The sequence below is a fragment of the Corvus cornix genome, chromosome 10 (genome assembly GCF_000738735.6).
Source record: "Corvus cornix cornix isolate S_Up_H32 chromosome 10, ASM73873v5, whole genome shotgun sequence".
NCBI classification, from domain to species: domain Eukaryota; kingdom Metazoa; phylum Chordata; class Aves; order Passeriformes; family Corvidae; genus Corvus; species Corvus cornix.
Window position 1 is genome coordinate 19,454,984 of NC_046340.1, and position 23,693 is coordinate 19,478,676.

Here is a 23,693-nt window from a genome sequence, read left to right on the forward strand (position 1 = left end):
GCCAAATTGGGAACAAAAAGGGTCTAAATGCTGTTTTTTCCCTTACAAAGTAGCTGGATTAGAGACAGCTCAGTGCTCACCAGCAGCACTCAGGGGATGGTTAAGTAAGGAACTGGGAATAAAACTGCATTTGAACCTCCAGAACTCCTTTACTAACTCCAGATTTAGTTCAAAAGGAGCTTCAGACAGAGGAGCAAAACCTTCCCATGGAGGCAAAAAAGACCTGCTGCACCTCCAGCAAACAATCCCCTAACTCCTTCCCTCTGAATCCTGCCAGCCCCAAGGAGCTGAGGCTTCCTTCAGGAACTCTCTGCATGGGGTGCAGGAGTTTGTGCTGGGGAAATGGTTCGGGGTTTTACCACCATCCTTCTCTTGCTTCAAGAGGATGGACCTGGATTGCTGCTCCTACAAAGCCAGCAGTGTGCCTGGGTCTGACTTTAAACGGCTCAGAGACAGAAGCAGCTCTTGTTGGAGCACCGCCCATTTTCTGTCTAGTTTGACGTTTCTCAAGCATTCCCTTTAAAACCAGCAATGTTCTCTGAAAAATCTTAAATTTCAGAAAAAGCCTCTGGCCCTGCCACAAGCTGATCTCCCTTTATCCAACCTCACTGACTTGCAGCTGACTCAAAGTAATTCAGCACACAAATGGAAACAGAGACAGCTCACAAACCTTTGCTCCCAGAAACAAACACTGAAGCAAAAAACTTCCTTGATACCTCTTGCTGCAAATGATCCATTTCAAGCTACCAAAGACAGTGACATTTCTGGGATGCTTCCTGCTTCCCACTGGCATTACCTTGTTGAAGTGTTTCAGGTACATGTAGCACACACCCAGGTTGTGGCTGATCTCCTGCATGGGAAAAAAAAAACAAACCAAAAAACCAAATCAGCACAAGGTAAGAAATATAAAATCTGACAACACTGACCCAGAGCAGGAGAGCCCTATGCCTGCCCACACCCTTCTTGCTTTGTAGAACAAGTAAACCTATAAATTCCAGTTACTTCAGGCACCTACAGAGCTTAAGCGGAGTTGTACACAAAACATTACAGGCCACTGAGACAAAAACCACAGAAATGACAAATCTCTTTTAAGAGAGACCAGACATTTCTCTTCAGAGAACAAGGAGCACAGATCGGTTTCTTCACCATGGTGTCACTCTCTAAAACCAGGAAAGCTGCCCTCATGGGTGACTCAGTCTGGCTGTACATCAGTAGGATATGCACAGTGTCCAACCCAGCTGGACAAAACTGGAAGATGTGCCTCATTTTCCAAAACACAACTTGAGCACTGGAGTATCTGATATCCCTCTGGCATCCTACACAGTTTTGCACAGGGAGGAAGATCCCTTAGGGATCCTAAACACACTGGTGACACTGTAGGGATCGTCCGTGCCCCTAATTCCTCACCCACAGTTTAACACACAAGGCACCTTCCCCACCCCAGCACATCCCTCAAAAGCAAGGTCCTCCCATTCCTGATTTTATTCTGGTGAGCATTTCACTGATTCACCATCTTAGACAGCCCTGACCTTTCACAGGAAACTCTCTTATTTCCCCATTAACCTGTTTTCCTCCACGCAGCCTCTGCAGCTGTGCAGAACTGAATCAGAGACTCTGGGCTGCTGTGGATTGCAGAACGAGGGAAGAGCACAGCCTGGCTGTGCTTCCAGTGCTGAGCCAGGAACTGGGAATAACTCATCCAAATACCCACTGGCACCTGCCTGCCAGGCTGTAAACAGGGTTACAGGCATGCCAAGCACTGGGAATGCAGGTGGGGAAAAGACTCATGATACAAAAGGTTTGTGAGTTGTCTGGCACAGGGTAAGTCAAATTAACACCAAAGTTATCCTTGTATCCTGAATTTTAGATGTACTGAGAAACAAAGGAATGAGCTCACATATTGCAAACCTACTTTAGAAACACTTCTGCAGGCAAAACAGGCAGCTGCAGAAGGCTGCAAGGCATGGCCTCTCCCTCACCCACTGTCCCACCTTTCCCTTTGCAATGCTTTTGTCCTTTTATACATAAGAGTTAATTTAATCACTGCTCCTGTATATGGTGTTTTGCATTATGAAAGCTTTCCCAATTACTCAAGCAAGTTTTAATAACCGACGTTTCCAAATTCTCCCCATACTTCCCTTAAAGTACAGATGTGGTTATGTTAAAATGATCCTTTGCAAAGCTCAAACACGTTGCTCAATTCTCCGTGCCCCAAGCCAACGCGTGGGATTTGGCTCCTGTGATCCAAACCGGGCTCAGACCACAGGCAGTGTGAGCTCACCTTGGCTTGGGACAAGCTTGCAGCTATTACAAGGACCTGCAACTCCCTGAACACTCACCCAGTCCTTCGCATCGAGTTTTGCTGCTTCATTGTACACTTCGATGGCTGCCTTGTGCTTCCCCAGGAGAAACCTGCAGAAGGATTGCAATGCTTATGTTTTTCCTGTGTTCAGACCTTGCTGTGCAGCCACTATCACCTCTGCCAGTGAGAAATGATCCTATCTGCTGCTTCTCCAGACATCTGCAGGAGAAGTTTACAACCTCAGCACTGCTCCCCCTGAGGACCAAGGTCATCCATCCTGGCACTGGTGGGGATGTAAGGAATGAATGCCCAGGCTCTGCAGCCTGCTTTTGTCTCCAAGGAAAGAGACAGGTGCCCTAACACAACATCCAGAGACAGAAAAGGGTCTGTAGGGCAAGTCTGCCCAGCTCAGGTCAGCACCTGTAGCTCTGGACCTTGAAATCAGTATCACCTTTCTGCTTGAAGCCCAAAGGAAAAGACAACAGCAGCCAGGCAGATAACAGAGATTCTGCTTAAAGAACAACCCACGCTTCTGGAAGCCAAGCCAAGTGTTGATAAGGAGGAAACATGTCTGGAATCAAGCAGCCTAAGAGAAAAACAAAGCATGGAAGGTCCTGGGTGGCACATCCAAGAGAAACAACAAATAAAACACCACTCACAGGGATCGTGCCACCTGCTTGAGGTTGTCAGCGCTTCGAGGGTTCAGAATGGAACATGTCTGGAAAAGTTCAAGAGATTCTTGAATTTTCCCCTCCAAGCGAAATATCAAAGCTGTAAGACAACATACAGCAGGCAAATGAATCCATTCTCAGCAGGAAAAACGTGCCTCTGAGAGCAGGGAAAGAAGGGGGAGTACAGACAGCAATGCTCCTCTGGCGCTTCCCCCTCCTGCAGCACCCGCAGTTTGTGTCTGCAGGCAGGACTCTGTGTGCCCGGAGAAATTTGGGCGTCAGAACAAAACCTTTAAGCGTTAAACCTTGGGCAGTTCCTTGTACAGATGCAGTCTGGATTTCTCCCCTCCCCAGCCTCTCCAGGCTGCAGTATGTCCCTGCCAGCAAATCTCCACTGTCTGCCACCATGGCACTTGGAACTGGAATGCCACATTTGGGGGGACATTTTTTAGGGGCCAGAGGGCAGGGCAGGAAGAGGAATACCATCCTTGGAGCAAGGAGTGAGACAACAACCACCTGGGGTGGGTAACGAACCAAAAACATGCATCTGTAACACAATCAAACACACACCAATGCACTGAAGGCCAGGAGCCCGTAATCCAAGGAGGAACTGGTGACAAATACAGAGAAAACAGGACATTTAATGTGCCCATTTCATGTGGAAATCCCAAACTTCAAAACTAAATGGGGCGAGCAGGGGAAAAAAATGTATTTTTTACATAATTCTACGTTTCCCTCATCTATCCCCTGTATTGTTCTCTGTATCTCAAATCAGGGGTGACCTGCTTTGGCAAAAAGAAGATTTTCGGACATACCTTGAACGTAGACAGCGTATTCACAGAGCCCTTGGGACTCCTGGAGCTGCTCTTTGATGACAGCCTGGAAGGACAAAATTGTAAACTCACATCCTTTTAACACAGCTGATTCCAGAGATTTGGTTCCAGTCACAAAAACCACAACCCCACCTGTAACAAGGGCACTGGACCATGACTGGCCCAACCACACAGTGCACAGGCCAGGGCTCTGTGCCAGGAACACTATGGCTCTTTAGTATTCCTCTGTTCATTCCTATTCCCCAAGATAATTAGATACTACCTGGGGAAAACGCCACGAGGCATCTCTGAAAGCATCCTCTGCTGATAAGGCTATCTACTCCAGGCCCTTTGTGAAGAAATAAATTGAACTGGAGCAACTGCAGCTGAGTCAATGAAAGCCAAAAGAACAAACGAGGAGTGCACGGGGAAAAACCGGATGAAAATGCAAATTCTTGCTAGCTGCATCCATGCAGCTCCCAGTTTGGGGTGGGGTGGGTGCAGCTTGGATATATTCCATAGCCACAGCTGGTCCCACCTTTGGGAGGATGAACACCCTGAGTAAGAACCAAGAGCATTATTTGTGCTCTGAGACTCCTCTTTTGTGCAGAAGTGGAAGAGATACAGGGGGTAAGAATAATTTCTGGGTGAGCAGCGACCTGGTGTTCATCTGGCATTCCAGATGTGTATGGTCAGTACCAGCATCCCCTCCCTCCGAGAGGAACAGAAGTGAAGGACCTGAAAACTGAACCTCAAATACAGCACATGGGAGGAAAACTATTATTGAGAAAGTGATTCTTGAGAAGGTATTAACTGAGAAGTTGTTATTGAGAAGAAGGAACGTTCTTATTGACACTCCTCACTTGTAAAGAGAGGAAGGAAAAGGAAGAACAGGCCTTCTGCTGCTCTTCCCTCACCTGTACCTGCTAATTTATATAGATAACTCGTTACAAAGTGCACTATTATAAAGCATTTGACTCAGAAATACCCAACATCTCCTCAGTTCAGATAGTCTGGATTGTTCCATCTACATAAACCCAGATTCTCAGAGCAAGAGAGGGCAATAGAGAGCTATCTTTTAGAGAAATCTGATTCATTCTGTAAACCCTAAGAAGTCCCACAGCAAAAGGCCCACAACTGAGGAATATGATCTGTAATCCCAGATTTCCCCCCCCAAGTTTATTTAAGGTGCTGATGACAGAATTTAGACACAACTGGCAGGACACCAGCCAGTCTCTGTCATCCCTGGGGATGCTGCAGCTGAAGACTCTCGGGGATGTCTGCCTGGCACCTTGCTGGAGTGGCACTGAAAGGGTCAAAATCACTTTAATGCCTTCACTTTGGGGAGTTGATGCCAATAAATAAATAGTTTTTTAACAGGCTTTTAGTTCATTGAAAACTATGGGAGATTTTAAAACCGTTAGAGAGGGAGCATTTCAAAGCACTGAGTGGGAAAGACCAAAATGAATTAACACCACAGGTCCCTTGTTTCTTAGTGAGACTAAACTAATGGATTTTAACAATGCCCAAACTGTCCTGGAATCTTTGATTTTTACTGCAGAAACACTGCTTTGTGAGCTCTGAGGAAAAGCAAAGCTGGCCTGCCAAGCAGAAGAGTATTTATTAGCTGTCTTCTCTCGATTTTTCCCTGCTATTTCCTTGCTTCCATGACTGATGAAGACATGGAGACGTCAGTGTTGCCCTTATATCATCTCGTTATTTTCTCTGGTTTCCTAAGCTGCACATATTTTTCTTTTCTGTACTCTGCGATTCCACATCCCACCACAGAAACAATCGACACACGGATGTACACCAAAGAACTCCAGTCAGACAACAAAAAAGGGAAACAATTTTCTGTTTTGAGGGCTAGTCCCACTTGTGTTTCTATCTGTGCAAACCAACACCTGAGAGGAAATCACTGCACTGATGATACAACGCCCTGGCTCTGCTAATTAGGAGCTAAATGAATTTCCTCCAGCCTGCTCGTTTCCTAAGCACCCTCAGGACCTCTCCAGCAGAGGCAAGTCCTGACCAACCTGGTGTTTCAGAAGCCAAAAAGTCTTTTCAGATCTTTGTTGCACATGCCAGAATCAGAAAGGCAACTCTTGTCCCCCGCTCCTGCCCCTGGGTGCACCCTCTTCTCGTGTTCATTTTATCAGGAAAACACACTGTTAAATAACTATTTGCCATTTCCTTAGTCCACTTACCATTATAATCCCAAACAAACAACCAGTCCCAAACTACTCACCAAGCCCAAGATGAATTAAAGCGTGTCATGGATCATGTGTAAATTGAAAGAATTTTGCTCAAGAGTAACCAGGATATTTTTTATTTACGCTTGGTAGTAATGCTTCCCTCAGCTGAAGTGTTTTCACAGCGTCTCTGAAGGACCACTGAGAAACCTGCACCGTGGAACTGTGTTATTATCAGTTTGGAAAACCCCATCCATCCCTTGGAACAACAGAGGTTTGCAGTTCTTTCCACTTTTCCCCTCCCAGTGACATCCTGAGCTCCAGAGAGCTGCACCCTCAGATCCTGAAGGTAGCCAAGGACTGGAGAACACTGAAGTAATTTTGCTTGGGTTTTCTCTTGGTTCCCTTATTTCAAAAGAAGTCAGGAAAGAGGGTGGTTTGGAAATTGTCAAGAAAACTGTTTTTTCATTACATCAGTAAAATAATTCCCAGGTTCTAGAGGCAGCTCTTACCTTACACTCCTCGTAGTCTCTGCGGACGTAAAGCAGATAAATCAACCAGTTCTTCCTCTCTAGGACTGGCAGCTCCGGTGCTGTAGATGGAAAATATTCACAGAACACAGGGGATCAGACTGAGCAGCAGAGAACCTGGGAGAGATATTCCCAACCACCCCAACTGCCAGCACAAGGCAAGTCATTCAAGAACTGAAATTGCAATTAATGATTTGACTTGAAGGCTGGAGTGTGGACTTCTAACCAGGGTCTGGTTTTATTCTACTTCTCAAACTGGTGGATAAAACACCGTGTTCAGGATAGACACTAAATAAAAGCTCTAAGCAGAAACCTTCCACCTGGTCTACTGGAAGGTGTCCCTGCCCACAGCAGGAGGGTTGGAACAAGATGGGTTTTAAGGTCCCTTCCAACTCAAACCAGTCTGGGATTCTAAAGGACTTGAGGCATCGGCTCCTTCTGGAGTGGCTCCTGGAGTAAACAGCTCCACACACACATTTTAATTCAACACCAACACTGGCTGGAGGAATTGGATTTTTTCAAATGCACAAGAAGCAGCTTGGAGGAAATGAGTTGGATTCACATCTTGAAAGTAGGGCAGAAGAATCAAAGGTCTTTAAGATAAATTTCTGGGAGTGAATGAACAGGAAACGGGCGATACACACAAAAGGAGATTGGGGAGAAGAGGTCTGAAGGTGTGAATAATTCAAAGAGGTCAGACGTAGTTCTTTGAAACTGTGAAGGGACTATGAAACATCACAGGTCTGAGAGACTGCGAAGCTACTGCAGAAAAACACTTGATGCGGTGGAGGAAGAGGAAGCCTTGTGCTCCAGCATTTCAGTGGTGCGGAGCTCGCAGCAGTAATTATGGCAAATCACGGATGGATGTTGCTTAGCGATATCCACGTCGGGTTTACAAGTTGAACACGCTGCTGTGCATTTCATTAAGGCTGGGAATGTACTGCCTGGGACTGGAGTCTCCATTCCGAGGGGTAACCATAGCAACTGGCCCAAAAGCTCCGTGTTTGCAAGTCAATATTGTGACACGAGTGCAGAGGCAAAGCCAGGCGAGGGCTGGGGCAGAGCTGGGGGACGCGGGGCAGGGACAGCTTCTGCAGCCCTTCGGGGCACGGCACGGAGCCCAGCGCCCCACGGATGCTCGGGCTCAGGAGCTGACACTGGGAGTCCGTGCTCCCCTCTGCCAGCAGAGGTGAGCAAGAAGAAACCCTGCAGGGGGAAGGGCTGGATCACGTCGGGAGGCAGGTGCCAAGAGTAATTATCTTTGGAATGGCTGAGCTTTAATCACTTCTGGAGCACACCAGGCCCCCCCCCCCCCCCACAACCCACATCAAATCCAGTTTCACTGAGAGCTCCTAAAACCAACATCCTTCAGCTGTTGAATTTGGAAAACATTTCACAAAGCCGTTCTCATTTTCTTGGTTTTTCTTTCTTGAATTCCAGAATATCCATCTAGATTTATATTAGAGCTGAGAATTAAGTGTGCGCACTAGCAATTTAAGGTCAAATACCTTCTAAAGAAGGTTCAACTACCCTAAAACAAATAGAAAGCTTGCAGTCCAAACAAAAAAGTAATCCAAACAAACAAAAGAGTAATCCAAACAAAGAAGTAATCCAAACAAAAGAGTAATGCAGACAGGCTAAGCTTACAGAAATGCACAGATCAGGGATCCAGATGTTCCCAAATTCTGCTCTGCTGTGGAGTACCTAGATCTTTGTAAGTAAGGCATTTTAATAAGCGTGTTCCCAGATCAGATTGGTTTCTGATGGCTTTACGTTTTCCATTTGTCCTTAGAGTGAAAGGATGAAGAGAAGAGTCAAGAGGCTGCCTAAATAGCCATAAATGGATTGAAACCCCACTATTTCACATCTGAAGCCCATTCAGGGACTACCTAATTCAGTGACACTCTGTAACTACTCCCCTGTGTAATGTTATTAAGGGTGCCAGGGTGTGACAGAAACACAGCACTTGGGGGTGCTGGCAATGCCAGGTTGTCTAAGGCCGGGTTGGACGGGGCTTGGAGCACCCTGGTCCAGTGGAAGGTGTCCCAGCCCATGGCAGGGGGTGGGATGAGATGGGCTTTAAGGTCCCTTCCCACCCAAACCAGTCTGGGATTCTATAAAAGCAGCTGGACTTGTGTGCCCTTCCTGCCTGGCATCTCCTGGTGCCACTATCTGATGTAAAACACCAAACCTGACACACCCGGGCACTTCTCACCTTCTTTTGTAAGTATGGATTTAAGGACAGACATTGCAAACTCTGTGTACCCATCAACATTCCACTGACAGTCTCAAATTAGAAAATCCTGCAGCTGTCTGAAATAGGGAATAATCAAAAGCTCTCCAGACACACCCCCCCCGGGTCTCCAACCATCTGTTCATGCCTTACTGGGAGGTTAAAAAGAAAAAGTACCATTTAAGGTTAAAATATACACCAATGTTGTGGGCTAAGATAAGAGGCCAGTAAACCAGAGAGGGGATAGAGGATTGGTTGTTTAATTCCTGAAGGAAAGAGCTTTTTCACACTTCTGAGACAAGAAGGATGTTATACTCCACTCCCACGCCATGGAAACGCCTACTGGGAACAGGGATGGGAAGGAAGAAATGCTGAACGTCAGAGTGAGGGCTGAGCAGAGCATCAGGCTGCAAAGGGAAAGGGGAAAACCCATGGAGTTGCCTAAAAGTGCTGGGATGGAGAGAAATGGAGCAATCAAAAGCCACCATGAGCCCCAGGAGTGAGCACTGCTCACATCTGCAGAGATAAAGCAGCTCTGCTTTCCCCAGTGATACACGGAGCTAAGGATAACTGTGTGGGACTGGGAAAACATGGGGAGATTTTATGCTCCTAAATCTCATTTGAAAATAGCAACAAGGCTGACTGAGGAGACACGACTCGCTTTTTTTCTTCTTTCTCCCTAAGACAAGCAAATTGAAAGCAGGCAAACAATTCTGATGTTTTCCAAAATCTGTGTCTAAATGCATGATTAAATTTGACACAGGAACATATCTGATCCCCCCCCCAAAGGATTATTACCAGGCTCCATGCTCTATTCAGATGCAGAAAGAATGAATGGAAGTTACTTACACACCTATCCAGAGCCGCAACCATCTTAATCTGCATTTCTGCTTCCCCACAAAGCAGTGGATACCTGCTCCTGGTGCATTTATCTCCCTCAGGTTTGCTCCCCCAGCCTGCTGATAAGGGCTCTCGCAGTGCCACGGGTCACTGCATTCTCCTGAAGAAAATGGAAATACAAATCCCTGGCTATTTGGGTTTCTAGCTCCAGAGAAAGGGAATAAAACACTTTCTTCAACATATGGACCTTCAGGAGTTTCTCCCATGTCACTGCTATATGAAGACACACTTTTCTTTGTCACCTCTAGCAATAATCCAGGCACAGGTTGGAAAAGCGTAGTTTAGATCCTTCTAGCAGTGAAGAAACAAAAAGCCATTATTTTCTGTAAATCAATCTGCCCAAGGGCCAGTCCAGGAAAACAGAGTTATCAAAAAACTTGGTATCTACAGCAAAAAGAGTTTATAACTTGTATAATTGTCTTTTGGCCTCACTTTTGTGGGACTACAAAAGTCCTGCACCAGGGAGTCAGGCACCAAATATATGATTAAATGCCTTTGAAGTGTGTTTTGATTGAATTCAAAAGGGAATCCATCTGATTCCCTACCTCCTCGCTGGCCAGTGATTGATTGCACGAGCCACTTCCAGCAATGTGATTTTTCTTTCTGACAATGCTCCTTTAAGGAAGCCACTGGAGCGGAAACCCTGACAGAATCAGAGTAAGATCATCAGGTTTGTATCTACGCTGCTCCATCATCACTCTTCCCTTTATTCATCCTCTTATAGATTTTCTCAAAGGACTGAAAAAAATAATAATGAGTTATTCCCTTTTGTGTAAACCTCCCTAGGAAATTATTTTGTGCTTGCATTTTCATATTGGGTAATTATAGCTGAGAGATGAACTATCAAACAGTAGGGTTTAGATTTAATAAAAGGGCTTTAAATTGCTGTAAAAAGAAGAGGGGGGAAAAAAAACCCCAGAAGCTCTTAAGAGATTTCATAGGGGAAATGATTGCTGAAGCACCAGCAGTAAGAAGTGGCTCAAGAACACGTTTTAGTCATCTCAGAGGAAAAAAACAGTTCAGAGCCCAGCCCTCCTTCCAATCCAGATTATTGGAAAGGGTCCAAGCCCCAGTTCACCCCTTCCAACTCTGAACCCAACCTGCAGCAACCTGGGCAAGAGTAGCAAAAGGGCAGAAGACTCAAGAAGACACAAAGAAGAACTTGTTATTGCCCAAAATCCACAATAACCTAAAGCACACATAACATACAGCACAAGGAGAGGGCAGAAAAGCTTTGGAAAGGCAATTAAATAGAAGTATTTTTAATTTTTTTATTCTGCAGTAGCTTCATGAGCCACAGTCTGGATCCATCACAGTAGGTACCACGTACATGAGACAGGTGTTCCAAAAGGACTCAGCTATCCCTCTCCAAATTCTAATTCAAAATTCCATGTTGCAAAACAGCATCATCCAAGCACAGAGATACTTTCAAAACTAACAAACACACAGGCAGCTCCTCAAGTCTCTATTTGTGACATTTTGATATTGAGGCAGCAGAAGCCCAAAAGAATTTCTTAAAGTGAATCTTAAAATCACAGGATGCTTTGGGTTGGAAGGACCTTAAAGATAATCGAGTCCCAGCCCCTGCCATGGGCAGTGACACCCTCCACTAGCCCAGGGTGCTCCAGGCCCCATCCAACCTGGCCCTGGACACTGCCAGGGATCCAGGGGCAGCCACAGCTGCTCTGGGCACCCTGTGCCAGGGCCTCCCCACCCTCACAGGGAGGAATTTCTTCCCAATATCCCATCTAACCCTGCCCTCTGGCAGTTTAAAACCACTGCACCTTGCTCTGAAGAAATCAAAGCAAGAAGCTGGGCTGGGGCAAAGCCAGAAGGATGGAGGTTATCAGCTCCCATCATCAGGCAAGGCTTGTTGGACACACAGCAGCACTGGATTGGACTGGACTGGATTGGATCGGATTGGAGATTCAATCCCCACTTCCAAGTAGCTCTGGTCATTGCCTTAAGGGCAGACTCCCAATGGCATAAAGCCACTTCACCTGGCACTGCAGGAGAGCATCCCCATGTGAGGGGCAATGCAGGGAATTCTCTGCGGAGCGCCGCCCGCCCCATCCCGCGCTCCCAGCCCAGCCTCCTGCGGACGTGTGCTGACATTATTGCCAGGGTTACCATTATTTCCACTCCCAGAGCTTGGGGAAGGTTCAGGCATAGCTGCTGTTACAGCCCAAACGCAGCTCTGTGCTCTCATATCCATGTTAAATAAACATGGATTGGGAGGATGAGCCCATCTGTGCCTATCTCCTTTTTGCCTTGAGCTTCACAAGCTGCCAACGCCAGGAATTCCACTACCGTTTGTAAATCCAGTGTCAGGGAGGGAATGGGCATCTTCTGGGCAAAAATAACATTAAAATAATAGGGCACACACTCAAACAGCTTCTACAGAATAGAACAGCACAGCACTGCAGAGAACTGGATTTTCCAAAACAAGGTATGATAATGGATAGAAAGCATTTGTAAGCTCTAACATCAACCTTTTTATCAAGATTTAAAACTAACAGACTGCCTTGGTGTGAGAGGAGCATCCTACAAATTTCTAGCAGAGCCAAATTTAACAAGAAATCCTCTTCCTTCCTCAGACTCTTTTACTTAGACTGTGGCAGTATAAATACATTAGAGCTTTGAAAGAAAACTAGCACAGGAACATTGCTCTTCCTACGCTCAGATCCATCCTTGGAGTTTGAAAATGGAGCCGTTAATGTATTCAAAACTCAGTAATAATGAAAAATAACCCCAAAACCCAGCACTCAGAAGAGCCTCTACGAGCTGTATTTCACTCACCATGTGTGAGTGAATATATGTGAGAATAGAGGTGTTTGTGTGCACAAATCCCTCTAAAATGGATATAAACAACAACAAAAAAGGAGCAGCTTTCTGTTACAGCCATTCTCTGTTTAATCCCTTTTCCCTCTGTTTTCCCATTTGCAAATTGTAGCTGGAACACCTTTAAATCAAGCCCTAAAGCCGTGTGGTTGCTCGTTATTTACAGTCAGCTGGGGTTAATAAAACTCATCACACAGAGCCCGGCGCTGGCGAGGAGCCGTAACTCATCCCCAGAGCTGCCTCCCGTGGTTTAATGGCTCCACGAGGTGCAGGGAAAGCTGGAAGGAGGCTGGAAAACAGTGGTTTAAACAACAAAAAAAGCAACGTTTCTGACTCTCCACCTCCCCCTGCAGGAAAATTAGCCAAGGATAGATGAAAGAGTTCAAAATTGTATCTTAAATCTGATTTATACTCTAGGGCATGGGGAAATAAAGGCATTTTCTCTTGCTACTTTGCACTGCATAAATCTCACAGAGTTGCTTGCTCAGATTTGTGTTTTTTCTGATTTAAGACATTTACAGTTCTGAGTTACTCCAAAGAGAGATGGTTTCATTTATGAGACAAATACCCTGATTATTCAATTCATTTGCCTTATAAATAGAATTAATTTATTCAATTATTTGTCTTCTACTGTGTGCTGCTCAAGTTCAACCTTAAGGTGAAGTGGGTTGATCTGTAAATAAACATACGCTTGTCATCCCCTGGACCTCCCAGTGCCAGTGAGGTTCCCAGGGGCAGAACCAGTTTGGTTACTGGGAAATCTCTGTTAGTGGTGAGATACCACTGTGCAGTCCTGAATCCATTGGGGGGGATGAGATTTACACACGTTAACCCAAGTACATGATCCTGATCATTACTGCGTAAAAAGTTTAATTCAGGCCTGATAATGCTCAATTCAAGGCTACAATTTGATTCAAACAAGTAACACTGGAGAGAAATTTAGTAACAAATACCCTTAAAAAGAAATTTGAAAAAGTATGGTCTTTCTGAAAAATAAGAATTGAAAGTCTATTTGCTCTGCACGAGCCAATTTTGACCATCGGCACTGACTGCTGAGCAGAGATGTGCTCAGAACAGAGGAAAACCAAAAAATAGGGAAAAAACCCCAAAACCCAGGCTACTTTACATGTTAGTTCTTAAGTCCCTGAGAATACAGACACCACACTTGGAGATACCCAAGGATCCAAGCCCTGGCATGACGTCCCAACTCTCATCTTCTCTGTTTAAACCATGTCCTGCTTGATGCCTTGTGCTTTTGTAGGCAGGGTGGAGTCTGAGCTCTCTCCGGGTGTCTGTTTGCCAACGCTGTTCCCAGATTTGGGAAGCAGAGCACACCACTGCAAAGGCTTGGCAATAAAATGCCTTATGAACAGCAGAGGTGGTCTGAGATACTTACTGCTGGCTCCTCACTGTGTCCTCCCACAGCAACGCTGGGATGGGAGATATTTCCCTCACGAAGTGGCTCCAGGCATTCCCAAAATAACCAGCTTCTCATTAATTCCAGCATCAGGAGCACAGTAGTTTGGGGATTTCCACTCTAATCCTTCCTTTGGCTTTAATTCCTATGCTTAGTCTTTTTCTGTCTACAGAGTGAGGTATTTTACATGGAAATTGAAACGAAAGTTGTTCTAAGGCATTTGTAAGAAAAGCTTTTCCTTTAGAAAGCAAAATAAAATTCCAACAGGGAGAGGACCACAATCCAGCCATGACAGTCTTTGAAACTTCCCACTCCATAAGGAACAGCACCTAGAACCTGTCCTCGCTTCATCCACTGCCAAAGAATGTTATACTGGAGGAACATTATAAGAATATATATATATACAAAAAAATAGAGAAGCTGGTCTTGCAAACATTTCAATACTCCATACCACAAGACCTTATCGTTTGAGTTCTTCCAGCCTCATTGCCTCAGGATGAAGTTTTCCAGGTGGGAAATCCCAGTCTATCCCAGAATGAACATCTGCCTGTGCACCTTCACTCTTCCCTACTGCACAAATGTGTTAGTGACACAGTCTTTAATTACACAGCCACAGAAGCACACCCCTGCCTCCTTCTAATTATGAGTATAAAAATGAATCACAGTGAGGCAGGCAACTAAATTGTTGAGAATTATGAATAAACCAGTGACTAAATCCCAGGACTTGCAGCGTGTGTAACGCAGCTGGAAGCGTCAGCAGCGGAGGGGACAGGCCCTGGAAGGAGTGAATAGAGATGGTTTTTATTCAAAAAGCCCTCGGTGAGCTGCTCCATGCTCAGCAAGTCCCATCATTCCTGTGCCACAGATGCTGTTGGAGAGCTGGGCTAAATCCAACAGGTCATTATGTCACGAAAGACTCAGATGCTCAAATTCCAGCTGCACAGACAACGGGAATTCTGACTCTTGAGTGAGCTGCATCTCCTTCAAGTGTCTGAAAATGAAGATATGAGTGACTTGCTTTGGGCTGTCTCCAAGGTAAAGGAGAGGAACAGGCATCCTTAGGAAGGGATTCATCCCAGCACAGGTGGCTAGGAGAGGTCAGGGAATGGCACAGATGCCCTTTCCACTGACTAAACATGGAGCACGGGTGATCTGCTGAGACTTGTTCTGCATCAGAGAGATCTCAATGCAGAAAGATGGATCCCACCCTTCCTAAATTTGTCACTTACTATTTTTACAGAATTATTTTTAAATTCCCATCAGGAGATGCCATTTTATCTGTATGCAGCACGCCAACAAACTGGAGCTGAAGGCTTTAAAATCAAAAGAAACTTGCCTGGCACCAAGGACTTTCAAAGAATCTTCAAAAAATGAATTTACCTGTTTTAAAAGCTGGCACTAAAATGTTCCCTGCTGTGCTGCCTGCAAAGGATTCCCTGCTCCCGTCAGCACAGATATTAATGTACACACACAAGAGGGCAGAGCTGTGCTAGCACATTCCAATTTAGATATTACCAGCTCTTTGCAGTGCAGGGATTACTGGGCTGTTATTTTGGGGAGAAGAGGATGAAGCGAAGGATATTACAGAATTTAATTACCCAGAAATGATAATCCATTTTTTTAATCTCACTACTCAAAACTAGCAGCTGCATCAGATCCTGAGCATCACACACAGCACTCACTGCTTGCTCCCCACTTATCGGCGAGATGGAAATACCCAAGACTCTTACATAAAACAATGATGTAATTACCAACTAATCTAGCTTATTTAGGAACCAATTTCTTCCCACAAGGTTGGGGGTTTAAATGGACTAAAAGATCTTGTCTTGCATGTGGCCAAATGGAAGCGAATGGGTATGGACAGATAAGGGCTGGATTGGCTCCCCCTGACCACAACATTCCCACTAAGGCCTTTTCTTTCTGACACACTTAGAAGTATTAATTAATTTAACTCAAGGGGGTTGTTTTTATCTGGATTTCTCAGGCAGCTTCACTCTTACAAGTTCAAAGGCAGCTTTGAAGCCAGCTCAAAGAATGGATTTATATTGATTTAAGAAAATGTATCAGGAATTCAGAAATGATCGGCACTGCAAGTGCATGGAACCGACTCCTCGGGGTAGAGAGTTCCTGCTCTTCAGATTAAGTACTCACAGAATCCCTTAAAACATCTGCAGGAGCTGGAGGGATCCCCACTGGTTCATCTGGGCGAGCAGGAGCCACCCGCAGAGAGACAGGACAGCTCATCAAAAGCCACTTATCTATTTCTGCATAATCTGAGCATTATTTATTATCTAAGAGCCACATTTTGAGACTGTTTCTTGTCATTGGCACTTCCTAACCAGAGTCACCACCCAACAGGCCAAGCAGTGCATTGCAATATATCCATTTATACAAGACTTTTCATTTCCAAATGTTTTGTTAACCAAAAGCCTGCAGCATCCAAAACCTGTCACTGGGTATTAGGCCAAGCTTGTGGTTGATAAATGGAAAGCAGCAAAAGCCAAAGAACTTTGCCAAAGGTCACAGTTAATTCCTTGCTTCAACCCCTAGAAAAAACATACCTACAAAGGATCCAAAAAATACCCCAGTGCCCAGCCCTGGGAGAACACTTGATCCCTGCTAATACTTTTACAGGGTTTTCATTTTGAAAATTATCTACCTGACCCTTCCTGTGGTAAGTGTAGAGGAGGTTGATGACAATTCAGAATTCTCATTCTTGACAGATTAATGGATTTTTAGGACAAGTTCTTCCCAGTGATTCAAATGAAATCCATTTTGCTTCAGTGAATTTATTATACCATGTACATATTTAGGACTCTACCTTATCATTAAAACACCATCAGTGCATCTCAGAAAGTCTGAGGTCTCGTACTCATGTAGAAATCCAAATGCATTTAAAATTGTCCCATTAACCTCTGAACTGCTATTAGACAAGCAAGAGCTCAGAACTTACTTTCTAAACATTTTTTCCACAATAAAGGGAAATAAATTCAAGTTATGCTCCATAAAAATCAACAATACAAGCTGGCAAAAGCACTTCTCCACTCCAGTGCTATCTGATCCTATAAAATGACTTGATTTGCCCGTGTGGGAAAATGAAAGTGGGAAGATGGGAGACAGCCTATCTCAATTCCGAAGCAGTAAAGCGTTTAGGAAAATATCTGATTAATTTAGAATGCAGGAGGGAGATTACAACCCCACCTCAGCAGGCTGACATTAACTCCTTATCGCTTCAAGGAACAGAGCTCCCTTTATTCCACCCTCAGTTGCTTGGGGATCAGCACAGGGAGGGTTATGGATCTTGATGGAGCAACAAAGGGAATTGATTTTCGGAGCAGCTCTCCCCGCAGGGGGTAAAGGACAATACAATGAATGGTTTTGCTACTCCTGGGTCAGCTGCTGAGGAACCATCGTCACCAAGAGGCCACAAGGTCCTCGGAGGGAGTCGCCTCCACCCACGCTGTTAATTCGGATCTCTGGATGCAGAGATTCGAACCCGATGCCACCAGCACCACCTGCTCCAGAACCTTCAGACCTCCTTCACCCTCGTGGAACGCCCATCCTCTTCCCCGAGGGCTGGCCTGCTGACAAGCCAGACTCGCCCAAATCCCGACTTTTGGGCTTTTGCAGCCCATCATGCATCCACATGATGGATCAGCCACGTCACGAGCAAATTCTGCCTCCCAACTCGGCGTTACCGCTTCAAGAGCCATAAAATCAGGCTGCTAAACACTGGTTGTAGGTTTCCACTTTTTCTTGGCTCACAGGCAGGATCATAGGAGGAAAGCAAGGAACAGTCACGGGAAGCTACTCAATTCAGGTTCAAAATATCCAATGTATTCACACCTGCATCACCGAAAACGTGGTCTTCTGGTTAAAGCTACAAACCTCACATGTGGATTTTGTCATTCCGATGATTTTTGGCAAATTTGAGACTCCATTCTCAGAAACACACATTTAATACCTCGCTCCTGCCCAGTACAAACACAGACAAGCTGTTACAGGCTGAATGTGATGGTTAAAATAGGGCCTCAGCAATGACTTGGTCCCACTCTGCTACATCTGAGTGCAACCACATCATCCATTATTGCTCTATTTGGGCACGGATTTTGCCCACACCAAACTGTTCATATGGTCTCTGCATTTCACAGACCTGTTTGTGCTAATGTTGAGTTCAGGATCTCTCTTGCCTAAGAAAACACTGCTACCGAAGCTTTATCCTGCTTGAAAATACAATGCAAATATAAAAAGGCAATTTGCTGCAACAGAAAGTGGCCATTCAGTGTTTAAAATGTCAGTTTAAAATAAGTTTAGCAGCAGTCTTCTGTTCGAACAGCACTGGTGTAGCCCGGCTCCTAAAGTTCAGCGTAATTCTCCTCAGCCAAACTAAAACGGGATGCGATAATTAATTAAGATGTTCTACAAATACTCTATTAAAAAAACTCCAGCTGTCATGGGAAGAAAGATGCTGCTCTTTCCTGCCAAATTCCACAAAAACATATCCAACATCCCTTCGTTCTCCCTCCTCCTCTTTTCCATGCCCCTAGTCCCCCACCCACACGCAGAGGACACAGTTACATCACTCCAAGTACAAATCTTTTTGCTGCCCTCATTTCCCAGAGATTAACGATCAGGCAGCTCAAATCAGCTTTCCCCGCTGCACTGAAGTCAAACATTAAATGGCAAAGCCCAAAGGCTTCCAAGGCATTTCAGTCAGAACAACCCGAGGTGTGCCAGGCACTGGAGATGCCTCAATTTACCTTAAGGGACAGAGTAGAGAATGACAAAAGTCACAGGCTAGAGGATTTTTTTTTAGCCCTCATAGTCTACTTGGAGTCAAGGGTTGTGTCAGTATAAAAGGGAGATCCAGAGCCACAAATAAATGGGACTTGCACAACGAGGCAGAGCAGGGTGGGGGTTATGGAGGATGAGGAGATGGGAGTCATAACCTTTATGGGAATAAAGGATGGAGATGAACCTCTCACCAGGGAGCCCATCAGTGCCTCCATGGAAGTCACACTAATTGCTTCAAAGTAACCAATTTAGAGTAATTTTAGAGTAATTCTTGCTCTGAAAGAGTTGAGGTTCAAGATAACAGTAAATTTGGGAGTTATTTTTACTTGCATGCAGGCCTGAAGCAGTAGCAATCTTCTCCTCAGCTCTGGGTAAGCTACCAAAGAGGCCTGGGCTTGTGCTGAGACCTCAAGCCCCATCTCCAGGACAGCCATACTCTGCTCAAGGGCTGGAATTCTACCAGGAATTGGGACTATGTGAGGTTGGCCCGAGCTCCCCAAAAGCAAAGTGGCTCTTCCAGCTTCCCAAGGCCAAGGCCTACATGCACGACAAAGAACATTCCCCAGTTAGGCAGAATGTCAGTGCAGTGCCCAGTTACCAACCCTACTCCTTTTTAGTGCCAGCATTATCCCAAGGCAGTCTCTATCCCAAGGAATACTACTCTGACAGGCACATCAGGGCAGAAAATGGCCAGAGGGCTGTGTTCACCAGCTGAGCTTCCCTGAATGCAAAGGCAAGGGAAAAGGAGGACTGCTTCTGGCACTGGGAGGAAATACTCTCAATTATAATCTGAACTGATGGGGCCCTCTGCACGCTTGAGAAAGGAGAGTCCATTAAAAACCATCCCAAAAGCTCAGCTCAGGTAGGCATAAAAGCTCTGCAGTGACCAGATCTGTGCCAGAAGGAGAGCAGTGCCACAGGAAGAGACACTCATCACATGTTTGAGACAAGTCCTGCCTCAAGAACAAGGGAAAGGGGCAAAGGAGAGGCAGAAGAATTTACCAGATCCCTCAAAAACCAGCAGGATTTGGTAAAACATTTTGAATCAACAACAGAAATCGTACCTGTTCCAGTTCAGATTCAACCAAGACTTCAAAACAACAATTTGCACTGAGTGAATTAACACATTTTCAGTATTAAAAAGAAACAACAAACAAAAGCAAAGAAACAATAATTAAATCAGTCACAACCTGCCTGATTTGATACCACTTTTACTTCAAAAATTGGAACACATGACATAAAAAACACCCACAAGACATGATGTTTGCCTCTCAAGATTATTTCCGGAGCAAGCCATCATTCTGAAGAACCCAAAACAAACCCCTGTTTATTATCTGAGAGGATAAATGAGGCTCAAACTCATTAACAGCCCCATAAGTAAGTACACAATAAAATAAACAGTCTCACAGATGATAAGCAAACATGATACAGGCTGTGGCTACGGTAAGTCAGCCAGGGACAGCACTGAGCTCACAGAGACCCTGGAAAAATACTGGTACTCAGCAAATTACGGTCTAGACAGTCTCCTCTTTTCCCAGAGGACATTTATTTCCTCCTAGACAGCTGCACACACTACAGAAGAAACCTTAAAACCAACCTGCCCAAGAAACACAATCTTATCTTCAAACAAACCTTTTTTAGGACGGGGTTTTGTTGGTTCTGTAGCCGCTGGCGATGAAGAAACCTGAAAAGACAGAAACCAGGAGTAGTAAATATACCAGGCAAGGTTTCTTGAAGCTCTGTTCCAGAAAATAATCAGAAAGGACAACTGGCAAATCCCAAAGGAGGGCATAAAAATAGCAGCATTGCTGCTGGACAAACTCTGGCCTGCCAAGCAAGGCAGAGATTTCTGTTCCACAGCTCGATTAAATAAACACCCTCATTGTGCAGCACATCCCTGCTCGTGGGGTCACTCCTGATCAGCAGCATCCTGGGAAGTGATCTTTACCTTGCAAAAAACCAATACTGGAGCATTTAAGAAGCTCATTAGAGATCACACAGAAAATAAGTCAAAAACATTTATTATAAAATATTTATGAAGTTAATTAGGGCAAAGCTGTTCCCGGGGAAGCATCTGAGTGGGCAGGATGTGAGCACAGGGATGTCCCACCACATGGAGGGCAGGGAACCTCCCCCTGCAAACACTGTCCAGAGCTCCCAGTCCATGGAAAATAAATCAATTTTCTATGATTTTCTTACTTTGCATCAACCATCAAACCTTCACAGAAGAGAAACAGGTTTACACAGGGAAGTATTTTTATTTTTCACTTTGCTTTTTGAGAAGACACAACACAGGATTTTATACCTGTGTCACCTCCCCTCTCCTTAAAAAAATAATTTTTAAAATCAGAGATTCAGCCAAGCTTTGTTCATTGCAATGTTCTGGGGACATTTTCTAGTTGCATCTTTTTTTCTGGAGATGGGGTGGATCAGAGATGCTGTGACATGAAAAATAACCCAAGAAAGGCTCTTCCTTTTTCTTTTTTTACTGTTTACTTTTTTGTTTCTTAACAGTTTCTAAAATTTTATTGACTTTTCTGACTCCTATTGTGAAAAACTGAGTTGCTATTTTCACAGAATTCCCAAACTCCGAGCACTCCATCCTCAGCAGGAATAAGCAGCACAAACACCTCATTTTTTAATATATTGCAATCTTTTACAATCTGCACACACATCATTACAACTCTGAGTCCTCTCACTCAGCTCCGTTAAGACTTTTCCTGGAGTTTCTCCTATTTCCTCCTCACCTGAGTAACTTTCTACTCATCCTTTTGTCCAGATCATTTCTAACTACACTGAACAACCCAGGCCTGGTACTGATCGGTGCAGGGCTTCACAGCAACCACCCTCCAGCACAAAAAACGTATGGAATTATGGAATCAGTTGGGTTGGAAGGGACCTTAAAGCTCATCCAGTGCCACCCCTGCCATGGACAGGGACACCTTTCACTGTCCCAGGCTGCTCCCAGCCCCAATGTCCAGCCTGGCCTTGGGCACTGCCAGGGATCCAGGGGCAGCCACAGCTGCTCTGGGAGTTCCATCCCAGCCCCTCACCACCCTCCCAGCCAGGAATTCCTTCCCAATCTCCCATCCAGCCCTGCTCTCTGGCAGTGGGAAGCCATTCCCTGTGTCCTGTCCCTCCATGCCTTGTCCCCAGTCCCTCTCCAGCTCTCCTGGAGCCCCTTTAGGCCCTGCAAGGGGCTCTGAGCTCTCCCTGAGCCTCCTTTTACTCCAGGCTGCACACCCCCAACTCCCCCAGCCACTCCTTGTGCTGCAGTCCCTTCTCCATCTCCATTACTCTTCCCCTATTCCAGCACCTAATAATCGCTTATTAACGTTAACTACTTCAGCAAAGGCTGAATTTCCCTCACGTTTTCTATACCAAGTGTGCAGATTAAAAACTCGCTCTTCAAAAGAACTTGCCGCCGCCGCCACCCTTCACTTCCTTTCCCCTCCGCTCATCTCCCCTCCCGTCCCTCGCCCCTCCGGTCCCTCTCGGTCCCCTCAGCCCGGGCGGCTCTCGCCCCTCACCGTAGCGTCCTGCAGCTCCGCCATGGCCGCGGCGGGCCGGGGTTGCCATGGCGACCGCCCGCCACTTCCGGCGGGGCCATGGCGCGCGGGGCACGGCGGGAAGGTGGCGGTGGTGACAGGAGGACCCCGGCCTCCCCCCCCCCCGGCCCCCGTTTAATGTGGAAAAACACCCGAATAACCACAGAAATAATAAAAGGTCCGGATTTTGGAAGGTTTTATTGGGGACTCCGCGGCGTAGAGGGAAATGAGGCCGCCAGTGAGCAGGGACGGCCCGGGAAGCGCTGAGCAGCCGTGGCCCCGCTCCCTCCCCGCCCCACAGTAGCAGCAGGGAGGGAGGCTGGGATGGCAGAGTTTGTTTATTTTCCTTTGTATTTCCACAGTGTCTGTGGGGACGGTGTCCAGCCAGCCAGGTAATTCACGTGCGAACGCCTGAAACCCGGAGGAGAGGAAGAGCAGCAGATTCTCCCACAGCACAGGGCTGTAACACTGTCTTTAGGCTTGCCAGCAGCCAGCGGGACGGAGGACGCCACAGACCGCGGTTCCTTTGGGGTGGAGTGCCCACATCCTTGGCGTATTCCTCTGGGAAACACGGAGTGAAAACCGACCGCCTCTGTGCTTGCACCTCCCCAGCCCACCTTGCTGCAGCGTTCACGTGTTTCAACGCACGGACGGAGAATTCCCAGCGGGAATGGCAGGGACGGACACGGGCAGGGCCGCTCCCACGCAGCCCTGCGCCATCCCACCCCTCCAGCAGCGCCAGGAAAAGCACCGGGAAAGCGGCTGCACTCCCTCACGTCTGATTTCCAGGGCAAATAAAGGGAAAAGCAGGCACAGAGGGACAAAAACGCATCCCTGGAACGTCGGTAGGAGCGGTGAGGGAGCCGAAGTGACTCCACTGCCAGCTGGAAAGAGCATCCCGTGTTGCAGCCCTGCCTGGGATCTGCCTTTTTTTTTTATTTGATCCCTTCACAGCTTCCATATCCCGTGGAAGCTGGCAGAGGGGCAGGAGGCTCGGAGAACACTTGCCTGGCGAAAAATACCACAGAAGGAATTCCTATACAGGAGTAAATTTAATAAAACCACCACCAATTGTTTACTTTAACATAGCTCTTGTTACAGAAATCATAAAAATGGACTCAGTAGCTAAACTCATTAGTTCTTTCCCCTTTTAATTGAAAAATACTCCACTGATTTCAGCTTCTAGTGCACTAGATGGAGTGTTAAATAGTTGCCAGGACAGGACGCCCAGTGATTGAGCCCAAAACAAACACAAAGACAATTCCATCAGCTTTCCTTTTCAATGTTACGACTCGTTATAATGAAGTGAAAATTAAAACAGCAAGAAAGGGTCCATTTGACAGATGAAAGGGGGAGGGAGAGAAGATCCACAGCCGAAATCTCGCCGGAAGTCTTTGGAGAAGTGGTGCAGAACACCCCTCCTTGTCCTGCCTCGGGATCCAACACAAACCTC

General features: G+C 46.0%; 1 protein-coding gene across 4 annotated transcripts in view; it reads right to left on the minus strand.

The window, feature by feature from the left end:
• The window catches only part of BBS4 (Bardet-Biedl syndrome 4), a 35,007-nt gene extending 12,717 nt beyond the window's left edge, over positions 1-22,290 (minus strand). The window contains exons 1-7 of one of the 4 annotated variants that reach the window (XM_039557520.1): positions 22,223-22,290; positions 20,325-20,376; positions 6,490-6,569; positions 3,789-3,852; positions 2,962-3,073; positions 2,340-2,412; positions 797-850 (exon numbers count right to left, since the gene is read on the minus strand). In XM_039557520.1, the coding sequence (XP_039413454.1) occupies positions 797-850; positions 2,340-2,412; positions 2,962-3,073; positions 3,789-3,852; positions 6,490-6,569; positions 20,325-20,376; positions 22,223-22,246 (459 nt within the window). In that variant the 5' untranslated portion in view covers positions 22,247-22,290. Of the gene's footprint in view, positions 1-796; positions 851-2,339; positions 2,413-2,961; positions 3,074-3,788; positions 3,853-6,489; positions 6,570-20,324; positions 20,485-22,222 lie in introns of those variants that run through there. The other 3 variants (XM_010412450.3, XM_019293626.3, XM_019293627.3) reach the window with 3 other exon arrangements.
• Between the last annotated feature and the right edge of the window lie 1,403 nt (positions 22,291-23,693).